This window comes from Muntiacus reevesi, chromosome 3, assembly GCF_963930625.1.
Source record: "Muntiacus reevesi chromosome 3, mMunRee1.1, whole genome shotgun sequence".
Lineage (NCBI taxonomy): Eukaryota > Metazoa > Chordata > Mammalia > Artiodactyla > Cervidae > Muntiacus > Muntiacus reevesi.
In genome coordinates, this window is record NC_089251.1 from 114,941,536 (window position 1) to 114,953,611 (window position 12,076).

The 12,076-nt window shown below is 54.0% G+C and overlaps 1 protein-coding gene across 1 annotated transcript in view; it reads right to left on the minus strand.

Moving 5' to 3' along the window:
* Positions 1-4,602: 4,602 nt before the first annotated feature.
* SDC3 (syndecan 3) overlaps positions 4,603-12,076 on the minus strand; it is a 40,907-nt gene continuing 33,433 nt past the window's right edge. The window contains exons 4-5 of the mRNA XM_065930245.1: positions 9,586-9,877; positions 4,603-8,657 (exon numbers count right to left, since the gene is read on the minus strand). Coding sequence (XP_065786317.1) covers positions 8,491-8,657; positions 9,586-9,877 — 459 coding nt within the window. The 3' untranslated portion in view covers positions 4,603-8,490. The remainder of the gene's footprint in view (positions 8,658-9,585; positions 9,878-12,076) is intronic.

Here is a 12,076-nt window from a genome sequence, read left to right on the forward strand (position 1 = left end):
TTCACTCATGCCATCTCCTGTTTGACCACTTTTAATTTATCTTGATTCATGGACCTAGCATTCCAGGTTCCTATGAAATGTTATTCTTTACAGCATCGGACTTTATCTCCAACATTAGTCACATCCACAGCTGGGCGTTGCTTTTGATTTGTCTCCACTAGTCATTCTTTCTGGAGTTATTTCTCCACTTTTCTCCAGTAGCATCATTTCACACGGACTGACCTGGGGGGTTCATCTTTCAGTGTCATATCTTTTTGCCTTTTCATATTTAATAAACACCTGCATAGTACTTACTAGGTGCCATGTGCCACTTGTCTAAATGCCACACACTTTTAAAAATGCTTAGCTCATGCCCAGCACATGGTAAGTACAATCTACATGTTCTGTGATTGTTATTACTGTGAAGACCATCACTCTTACTGTTGTGCACCTACTGTGTGTCAGTCATTGCGTTGAACACTTAGATCTGCCTCCTCACTGGATCCCCACAAACACTGCAGGGGCCTTCACTGTGTCCATTATGCAGAAGAGGAAGCCAAGACTCGAGGACAAGCCAGGAGGAACTCACTGAGGCTGATGGAGAACCGACTTCTCTCCAGTCTCTTTCAGGATTTCCAGCAAGGTATAGTAAAGGTCTAGACTTGGCCTGAGCCTTGAAAATGGGGAGAGAGGACCAAATCCAAAGTCCTTCAAGGTGGGCAGAGTCACTCCCAACCATCCCACCCCTGAGACTGGTGTGGAAGTAAGCAACGCCAAGGATCCCCTGGGAAGTACTTCATGAGTTACAATACACCAGCTGCCAGGAAGGGCCATTTCTGCTACTCCCTCTGGCAGAAGGCGAGCCCCACTGGAGGAAGGGGTAGCTGAAGCCGCCTCTCTCGTCACAGTTTCATGGAATTCCTCCATCACAGTCAAATTCATGAGAGTCAATTTCCATAAAAGAGGAGGGGTGGGGCCCCTAAAGGAGCTGGCCATCTGGAAGTGGAGGACGTCAAGCCAGGGAAAATGTTACATTGCAGGAGTCCAGAGCAGGATGGGTGAGGGCCAGGGGGCTGGACTTGGAGTCAGAAGAGCCAGCTCTGCATTTCCACTGGGGCGTGTGACCCCTGGCAAGTCTCAATGCCCCCTGGGAACCAATTCCTTTCTTTAATATTTTATTATGAAGAATTTAACATTTAAACTTAGAGTTGACAGAATAATTTAGTGAACCCCCTACGTAGCCTGTTACTCGACTTGTACAATTATCAAGTCCTGCTTTACATCCTCCGTTCTCTCACCCACTCCTCCCCCATATTTTTTCAGCCAATTCCAGACATCCAATCACTTCATCTGCCAAATTTTAGTCTGTCTAAAGATAAAGACTCTTTTTAAAAAACATAACTGCAGGGCCATTATCACTTCTAAGAACACTGACAATGATTCTCTTATGACAAATATTCATTCAATATACAAATTTCCACTTGCCCCATAATTAACTTTTTTTTTTTTAATAGTATTTGTTGAATCAGGATTTGAATCAAGTTCCCACATGGTTTGGTTAACATGCCTTTTAGGCTTATCTATAAAGTCCCTCTCCATCTCTTCCTTTCCCCTTCCTTGCAATTTTTATTTGTTGAAGAAGCTGGGTCATTTGTCCTATAGAAGAGTCCCACAGTGTGGATTCTGTTCACAGGGCCAATGTCTTTATCTGTTAAGCAAGGGGATCATTCTCTCCAAGAACTGAGATTATGTCTGCAAATGGGCTGTGACTCTTGCAAGGCACCCACAGTTGTCATGTGTTAATGTATCTTTTGAGCCTTTCAATACCCTGTGGTTCTGTTTTTCCGATGATATAGCTGAGATTCAGAGAAGCTTAGTAGCCTGCCCACGCTCACACAGTGGAGGGAGGAAAGGGCGGGTGGAATTGTAAGAACACTGACTCCATGTGGAGACTCAGACTCGAATCCCACTGCACCCTTTAATAGCTTTATGGCCTCAGGTTTCTGTAAACTTGCAGTTTCTTCATTTGCCAAAAAAAAAAAAAAAAAAAAACAGCCAGGAGGCCAGAACTGCATGAGGCTAGAATGAGTTAACATGAGAAGGGCCGGTCTCAGGGTGCCTGGCAGCCGGTACCTCACTCCACCCTTTCTGCTGTCTGCTCTGGCCCAGCCTCCTTCCTCCCTGAGTGCAAATAAGGCCCCTGTGATAAATCTGGACCCTCGGTCTGCCCCAAGTGCACCCTTAAGCCAGCAGAGACAGGGTGGGTGGCCCTCGGAAGCTGAGCACGCTCTGTTCTTGGGGCAGCTTGGCAAGCAGCTGTGACCTCTTGGGTTTCAGGAAACAATCAGCTATTCTTCCTCCTTCCCCCTATGTTCGTTGCTCATCCCTGGACCAGGGGGCCCTGAGAGAAATGCTCCAAGTCTCAGCAACTCCCAGCCCATCTGTACATCCTATGTGGATGATTTCCAGGTGTCAGCCTCAGCTCGAATAAACCTCAGCCTAAATCATCGTTTACTCCAAAGCTGACACCAATATTTTTATTTCCACCCAGATTGCATGTCATTTATTCATTCGACACGCAGCAGGCTGGACTCGGCAGATAATGACAATAATAATGACAACAGCAACAACAGCACGAATAATGGCCCACAGTTACACAGCATCTACTGTGTGTTGGGCATGGCTCTGAGCACCGTGCCTATGAGGCAGGCACTATTACTGTCCCCATTTTACAGGTGAGGAGACTGAGCATTGTGGGTTTGAATAAGTTGCCCAAGGTCCTGGAGCTAGTCAGTGGCAGAGTTAGCATTTGAATAAAGGTTTGCCTATTAAAGACTGACCGAAGGAAGAGGAACTGAAGTCCCGCTGCTGGCAGCCACATATGGCAGACGAGCTCCATGCTAGTTGCTTTCAATGTTATCTCATTTAATCCTTACAGGGGTCTCCAAATATCAACCTTATTGTTCACATTTACTTGTGAGGAAACAGGCTCAGAGAGGTAGAGCACTGTGCCCAAGTGCACCCAGCTAGGTGTTCTCGACCTCAGGATCAGACTCTGAGAACACAACATGATGCATGCCACTCGAATTCAAATGAGAAGGTGAGGGGGTGCCTGCAGAAGGGGAGATAACTCTAGACTATAGGAACTCAGGGAAGATGGAACCCACTTCCCAAAGCTTCCTGGAGGAGGGACCACATCAGGAGCTGGGACTTGAATGATGGCAAACCAACCCCTCACGTCATAAAGAGCTTCAAACTGGGGCCCAGTCCTCCGTAAGACCCTAAAGTGACATCACTGGCTCCTTCACCCCAATTTACAGCCACGCCGCCCGAGACTGTCAGGGGCCATGTGGTCTGAGATCCCAAAGTGAAGACCGGGCCTTGGAGCTTTGATCCTGAACTGTCTGGCAGTAAGAGGGATGCTTGGCAGAGTGTGGTTGGAGATGGAGGCTGAGCAGGAAAGACACCCCCAGACCAGCATCATTACACAGTCATGAGACCCTGGTTATTGGCTCTCTCCCCCGTATTTGTAAGTGCTCCCCAGGATGGCACAGGGAGGCACTCAGGGAACTTGAGTGAAGGAGAAAGGTGCAATTGGTGGGATCTTGAACCAAATCCAGGGGCCTCAGCCTCTAACCCACCTCAGAACCATCAGGGCCCCGTATGCGCATCCCACTGCAAGAGGAGTAAATCTCTGGAGGACATGCAGAGGACTCCTTTGGAGGAGGAAATGTTTTGACCCTGACACTCATGCCTGGGGCTATCTCATGGTGAGGGGGCAGAGAAAGGAAACACAGGAGATGCAGATTTTGGCTAAAAATAAAGAAGGACTTCTCAACAGGCAGAGTCTCCAGGAGGCACCAAGCCCCTGTTCCAAGAGGTATGCAGGCAGTGGCAGGGAAATCCCCCACGAGGTGCTGCAGAAAGGATTTCTACACTGAGGAGCCCAGGGCTGACTCTTAACACCCTCCCAACTCCATGTCCCTGCAACCCCAGGAGGCTGTCCAGGCTCCCAGGCCCCAGAACTCCTCCCGGACCGGGGTTCTGTTCTATTCCTGTGAGCTGATAGTTCCAGGCCCTCTGCTAAATGTTCCTCCTCTCATAATCCCACTACCTTCCATCTGGGGGGGCGGGGGGGGTGTCATTAATGCTTATCCCATTTCTCAGGTGAGAACACTGAGGCTCAGGCCAAGCTAAGGCTCAGGCTAAGTCAGAATTAGGAAACGTCACCTGGGTTTGAAACCAGGCCTTTCAGAACCTCAAGACATCTCACCCCAGCCAACAGATTCCAATATCCTGCATTTCCAGGTTTCTCTCCTTGTGGCCTGAAACCAGTTCTTCCCCCGAGGGTGGACCACAGAGCCCCCAACGCCACCACGTCCTGGCCTCTGTCCAACCGCAGCCCCCATTCAGCCTGGCCACAGTCAGCTCCGTGGTTTCCTGAACACTCTAAAGCAAGAGCAGCTGTTGCCCATAATGGTTCCCACGAGGGCTTGTCGGTCAATTTTCTCTGCTTGCTTCTCAATTTCCTTTAAAGGGGGATGTGGCTGAGACCCAAGTGGGGCCACGGACTGCCCCTCCCCAAATGACCTCCATGCTTATCTCACACTCTGACCACAATGCATCATTTCAGCTTAATTTTATTTCCTCTTATAAATGGGCACAGCACGGGAAGTGTTAAAAAAAAAAAAAAAAAAAGGAACAGTTCCTTCACAACGCTGGGGCAGGTAAGCACCCACAGTGGGACAGGTGCCTTGGTTTCTTTTTCCAGTCTTTTTCCACCGCTTTTTCCTACTGAAAGTTTTGGCCATGAACTCGGGACAGGTATGGTTAATAAACAGGTTAAGGGGAAGAAGGGGCAGAGAAGGCCTGGGAGAGGGAAGGACAAATTCCCCCCGCCCCAGGCTGGGTTCTTGGAGGATCTGTACAGGAGAAAGGACGAGGCGGGAGGCGGGGGGGTGGGGGACACAGTCTTCAGGGGGCTCTCTGGAGCCGCACTGCCTACGAAAAATATTTACATGCATTCACCACGCTGGGGCCACCGCGCTGAGCTGCCTGCTGGGCACCCGGGGGATGCTGGGGCCATGAGCCCTTTGATGGCGACTCTGGGGCCCAGCCTCAGCATCTCCGTAAATCTGTACACAGTTTGTGGGCTTCTATTTACAGGCAAGAGGCCTGGGGAAGCAAGTCCAGGGTGGTGGCTGGCAGGAGAAGGAATTCAGGAGCGCCAATGAGGTGGTGGCCCCTTCTGCCCTTTGAGGCAGAGATGCGTCTGCTCCCTGTGCCCAGGGCCCCAGCCTGGAGGCCTGGACAGGTGGCTTTGCCAACCCCAGGTGGGTCTGGCCTGAGCACCCCAAGCCACTGCCCACCGGCCTGGGCCCCAGTGATCACCCGTCTGCTTCCTATCGAGGGGACTGACCCTCCTGGGGAGGTACCCCTCTCGATCCCTAGGGAGATAGAGCCTGGGCTCTAGAAGTCACAGTTGGGGGTGGGGGGTGACCCCGGCCCGCCTTGTCCTCTCTGGCAGCTGAGGCCCCAGAGAGGCTGTCAAGCACACAAGCCCCTCTTCTTTTGGAATCGGCCGTGTTTCCTGGAAACACTGGCCCCTGCAGGACACCTCCCCAGGAGCACCAGGGTGCCTGGGGACATATTTGGGTAGGCCCTGCATGCATCACACCCTGTGTCCAGGCAGGGTGAGACCCCGGCACTCACATCCAGCTCATCCTTTTCACCACCTGCTCTCAGATCACCATGCTGGACTTGGACTGCTTTTAAGCTTCATGAAGATTAAGCCTGGACATTTGTCTCGGGGCCAGGGCTCAATGAATGAAGCCCTCAGTCTCTTCTCTCCAACGCTAAGGATGCGGAGAAGAGGCATCGGGCGGCAGGTGGCAAAGCCCCAGGCCTCAGGTTAGAGGCCGGCCCACAGAAGGTGAGGAGTCAGGCCTGCTGGGGTCAGGCTGGACCCATGCGGCCCCTTTAAGCCCACTCCAGCCAGCCCAGGCCCTGCTCAGTCATCCTGTGCTGGACCCCGCCCCGACCAGAGGCTGTGCAGAGGCCACCCCACTGCTGGGCCTCCTACCCCGGTCCCAGCATCCTTGGATGGTCCAGATCCTCTCTCCACCATGCTCCCTGGCTTCTCAGCCTTGGCCTGCCCAGGCCTTCTCACCAGAGCTGCTGCCCCAAGACAGCAGCCTGCCAAGGGGCAGGGTAGAAGGAGGGGAGGCTGGGGCTGGCTTTGGTCTCCCTCGTCCCCCAGCCCTTCCGCTCCAGGAACGACCGAGGCCAGGTCACCTCCAACAGATCGTGAGCCTAGGATGCCTCCCGCTGCTCCTGCCTCGCAGACTCGGACCAGGTGGGCTCCTCACAAGCCTCCAGGACTTGCCAAGGTGGCCTACAGGCCTGAGAGATGGAGCCTCAGCCTGGGAAGACGGTGGAAAAGACAGGCTGCGGGCGCTCCCTGGAACCTCACCCTCAACGCCTCTGGCACCCCCAGCCCTCACCCTGCAGAAGTCTCCTGCCAGCGAGTCTTCAAAAGGGAACAGAAATAAAACCCGGCTTTCTGACTTTAACCAGGGTTGTGGGCAAGGGGTGGAGGGGTGAGCTCCAGCCACCCACAACTCAGACCACATCCCGTGGCTCCAAGACCCCTCTCAAAGCACAGCCCCCATGGGAGATTTGTGACCCCACGTTTAAAATATCTACAGAAGTGGCCCCATTTGAAGGGTAACAAAGAAGAGGGAGGCGGGCTGGGGCCTGGAATATCCCCAACCCCGCCTGTCCTCAGCCCTCAGCCAGGGACAGTGTCTGGATGGACTGCTTCTAGCTGCAGCCAGGAGAAACACCAAGTTGTCTGGCTAAATGCATGGGCACAGGTCCACCGGAAGGTCCCCGAGAAGGCCCAGGGGTGGGGCTGAGGTGGGCCTGGTGAGGCCAAAGGGAGAGGGTGCAGAGGGCCCAGGCGCCAGGCCCACCCTCACAGGCACTTTGGAGACTTGTGTCCTGGGAGGCAGAGTCGACCCCCTAGCTCAGAGCAAGAGGAGGATGGAAGGAGACCAGGAGCCTCACCACATGCCCCCTCCCCACCAGGAGCCTTTGGTCCTGGGAGACCCAAGCCCCCTCTCCAGCCCAAGACTGAATTCCAGGAACCAGCCTGCCTTCCTCAGCAAGTGGGGAACTTGCCCCCGACCAAGCCCTTTGCAGGCTACAGAGGGGAGGGAGCAGGTAAGGTGAAGCCAGTTTCAGCAGGTGTGCAAGGCCCTGAGGGGGCTTGTGGCCATGTCCCCCACACTGCACTTAATTCCAGGAAAGGCAAGTGTCCAAGCGTGACAGCAGGGCTGTGTGGGTGTGGGTAAGATTGTGCACCCACGTGGGATTGCATCTGACTCGCTGGGGTTTGGTGGCGATGTGGTTGGTGAGGAGTCGTGAAGGCTGAGCGTGACGGGGCAACTCGGGACCCAATATGGGCTGATTGTTTCGGCCTAATTGCACCCTCCCCAGTGAGCCTGAAAGCTGGAGGCAACACGTGTGGTGTCGGAGTGTATGTGGGTGGGCAGGAGTAGGGGTGGCGGGATGGCAGAGAGAGAGGCAGGCCACACCATTACCATTAGGTTATGACGATTAGTGACTTGCACTGTCATAAGCATTTGGGACAGGGGGGTACATAAGAAACATATGAGAATAAACATCTTTGGAAGAATGTGTGTGTCTGTGACGTAGCTGGATCAGCTAGGTGGTCAAGATCATGTGTGGTTTTGTCATTGCGTGCTTTTCTCTTTGTGTGTGACAATACGTGTAACCATGTGAGAGACGGTGTCTGTGCAGAATCCACTAGGAGGAAGGAGGTGCAGACCTCTCCTCACCAGTGGCTGCCGGAGCACTCTCAGGAAGCTGGGGAAGGCCAGGAAGGAACTGAAGCCTGTGGGTGCATGTGCATTGAGCAGAGGTGAGGGAAAATGACCCCATAACCCCAGAGGAGCCAGGACAAAACAGGCTGGTGGGTGAGGGGTAACATCTCACCCAGGCAGAGTGAGCCTGGGACAGGAGCAACAGGGTGCAGTGTCCCAATGATTTCAAGGGCTGGGCTTGCCAAACGCTTGTCCTAGACACCAGCCCGAGTGCCTCTCTGCCTCCAAAAGGAAACCTCAGCCAGCCCTGTGGGGCCAGGTTGGAGCTGAAGTCCCACCCCTTCGTCCACCAGCCAATCAGGAGTTCCCTTCCTCCTGTCCATCTGATGTGAGGTCCTAAAGCTCCAAGCTGGTGGCTGGGGGAGGAGTAGTGGAACAAGTGATGAGCTCCTAAGGGTACAGTCTGGAGCAGACGGCAGTGCCCCCTGTCCCTTGGGGAAGAGCTGCGTGAGGCTGGCAGTCTGGGCAGACCTTGGGAGGGTGGCAGAGATGAAGTGGGGCCAGGATGTCTCCCAGGCCCAGTCCCAGGCCGGGGCTGGGGACGCCAGGCCAGGGACTGGACACAGGGGTGGCGCTGAGGCTACAGGGAGGCACTCTGGCTCCGCTAGGCGTAGAACTCCTCTTGCTTGTCAGGCTTCTGGTATGTGACGCTCGCCTGCTTGGGCTCCTCCAGCGTGTAGCTGCCCTCGTCCTTCTTCTTCATGCGGTAGATGAGCAGGGTGACCAGGAAGGCAGCAAAGAGGGCGCCTACAACCCCGCCCACGATCACAGCTGCGGAGAAAGAGGGCAAAGGTCAAGGCCACAGGAAAGCAAGACAACCTTAGAGCCTGAGGAAAGGGCAGAGGGTCCTTGCAGGTAGAAGCAAGAGTTGGGAGGGAGCTGGGAATCTCAAACTTGAGACCAGAGTCGGAGTGAACTTTGGAGTCAATGCTAAAACACCAGCACTGGCTGCCATTGATACTCCTCACCACAGCCTGGCACTGTTCTAATCATATGAACACGTGGAATCTTCATACAGTGCTACTAGGGAGGTGCTGTGCTAAGGTCCTCATCAAATGTGAGCTGCCATCAATAAGAAGATGCTCCAGTATTTTATATACCCTTAGGAAAGAAAAAATTCTGCCATCTAAACTAGGACACATCCCAACTGCAGAACAGTTAACATGAACACACGTGCGCTGAGACTGATTAAGAGCAAAATGATAACCCCCATTACGCAGATGAGGAAAAAGCATGCCTGGAAAGGTGAAGGACCTTCCCGAGGCCACGCTGCTCATAAGTGGGGAACAGGGTTTGGGCTACAAATCCAAAGACTTCAGAAGAGAAGGCCAAGGGCAGGTCCTCGGGGCTGGTATCAAGGGTGGGAGCAGATCAAGCCAAGGATGGGGCCCTAGATTGGGATCCAGGGGATAAGGTCCAGGAGGGATAAACAAGCATGGTCCAGGGAGGCAGAGGTCAAGGGCAGAGTCTGAGAAGAGGTCAGAGGGTGCTGAGGAAAGTGCGGGAGGTAGAGCAAAGTCTGGGATCAGAGGGTCAGAAGAGGAATTAGAGGGTGGGTCCCCAGGTCCCCAAGTCCCAGCTTTCCCTTCCTAGAAAACTAGGCTTCTAGGAAACCCACACCCTACCCTCCCTCCTGGGCTCCTGGGGGGCAAACTGAGGCCCCACCAGCTGCCCCCTTCTCCCAGGCCCCAAGTCTCACCTACAAGCACCTCCTTCCGCTCCAGGATGCTCTTCTGGGGCAGCTGAGCCGCGGAGCTGCCCGAGTCGATAGCATTGTCCAGGAGGCCAGGGCCTGGGCGGGCACCCTTGGGCAGCGTCCCGGGTGGAGGCGATGGCTTGGCCGCGGCCCCACCCACGGCCACCACCTCATTGGCTGTGTCTGGCTGTGTGGTCTCTTCCTCTGACAGCTCAAAGTCCCCACTGGGTCCCCCGCTCACTGGCATCTCTGGCTCATCCCGGATGGTGGTCAGGAAGGACTCTGGAGTTGGGGTCTGTAGGGAGGGTAGCATGAGCCCAGGAGCCAGGCCCAGAACCCCTGCCACAGGGCAGCCATACACACATGCACACTAGCCCACTGCCACCACTCCACTTCCCTGGGGGGCTGATACTCACTAAGCACTCACCATGGGCCAGGCACTGTGCTAAGCACATCATGGGCCTTTTCCCCTCACAATATTCCCATTAAGAAGGTATTAGCACCCCTACATTACAGAGTAGGAAATAAGTTCAGAGAGGTTAAGTGACTTGCCCAAGGACACACAGCTAGTAAGTGGTAGGAGCAGAACTAAAATGCAGATCTGTCCAACTCCAGAGTATGTGTCCCTAACCACTACACTACACTACCTCTGTTATCCTGGCCACATCCTGGTCCCCATCCCATCTCCATCCCTTCCTTCTCCAGCTGCCTTTCTTGGCAGCTGCCTTAGCAGATTGCTATCAAGGACTGTTGTCTGGGAACAGCTGGGTGCAGATTTTAAATACCTGGGCCTGATCCTCGATCCATGTGCCTGAGGCAAGGGTGAGTCCCATAGCCTGAAGGTCAGTCCAGTAAGTAAGTGTAAGTCACTCAATCATGCCCTACTCTTTGCGACCCAACGGACTGCAGCCCACCAGACTCTGCTGTCCATGAGATTTTCCAGGCAAGGATACTGGAGTGGGTTTGCCATTTCCTTCTCCAGGGGATCTTCCCGACCCAGGGATCGAACCCAGGTCTCCTGCACTGCAGGCAGATTCTTTACCAACAGAGCTATAAGGGAACCCAGGGATCGAACCCAGGTCTCCCACATTGCAGGCGGAATTCTTTACCGGCTGAGCCACAAGGGAAGCCCCAAGGTCAGTCCAAGAGCAACACAAATCTCGATGGCTCCCAGCATCTGGAGGCAGGATCCCAACTAGAGCTGGGATCGCAGCAAGGATGGAGCTGCTTCACAGGTGTGCATGGAGAGAATGGGTCCGGTGTCCAGGCCGAGGAAAGGCCACGCACATGCACCGAGGCTGCACCAGTGACCTGCTCTCAGTGCCCCAGCACTGCGTCCCCAGCCCGCCTGGCCAAGCATCTGTGAAACACCAGGTTCCCCTAACTGCTCAGAGGAGCCTAGAGCAGGGCCCGTGTCCTGCTGGGGCTGGCAGGGGAGTCAGATGAGCTGATGCTGACCCAAAGGCAGCTCCACAGCCTGGGGGGGTTCTCCTCCATGAGGTAGATGCAAAGGACTTTAGTACCCCAGTCAATGTCACTACATCCCCTCCTTGCCCAGCAGCACCAGCAAGGATCAGTCTACTTCTCCCACTTCCATGATCCCCTCCCCATCCTGGCATTCCTGGTATCCTCATCCTCTTCCCTGAACTACCACCCCCATCCATAACACCACAAACACATACACACACACACCATCCATAACACCCCAAACACACACACATACACACCCTAGAGCTGACTGCCAGGTTCAAATCCTGACTCTGCCACTGCTGCCTCTGAAGGCTTGGAAAGTGGCCCCACCTTAAGGGAGGATGATGGCAATGCCCACCCCACTCCATAGGGTAGGCATGAGACGGAGAGGAGATGGTGGCACAGGTTAAGTGTCTAGCACTGAGCCTCCACCCAGGCAGCACTCCATGAACGTGACCTGCAGTATTCATCTCCTACCGCCCAGCTCTTAATCCCCCTCAGATGGATAATAACAACAACGATGATGATGATGGTGGTGGTGGTGGTGATAGCAAAAGTGAAACTTTTTGCTTGTTTAGTACTACCAGGCACTGTTCTAAGAACTTTGGCTCTGTTGGGAAACTTAATTCTCACAACCCTGTGATTTGCATTCTATTCTTTTCTCCTTTTCACAGATAAGGAAACAAAGGTATAAAAAGGATCAGTGACTTCCTGAAGTCGCATGGTGGTGGAAGCATTCCAATCCTGGCTGCAGGGCTCCTGAGTCTGGGCTTTTAACCAGAACACACAGGCCCCTGGCCCCTTCCCCTTTTAACACTCCCATCCTCCCAGTTCCTTCCCCATTAATGTCTTGACCTAACATCTAAAGACCCCGGCCCGGTCCCTCTTCCATCCCCATCCATCTCAACCTCTGTCCTCATCCTGTGACTCAGCCCCAGTGCTGGCTTCACACCTCTCTCACCCTCCTGCTCCCTGTCTGGCTCATCTCCAGAACCTTCTAGATCTCAGCCCTGTCCAGCTCCAT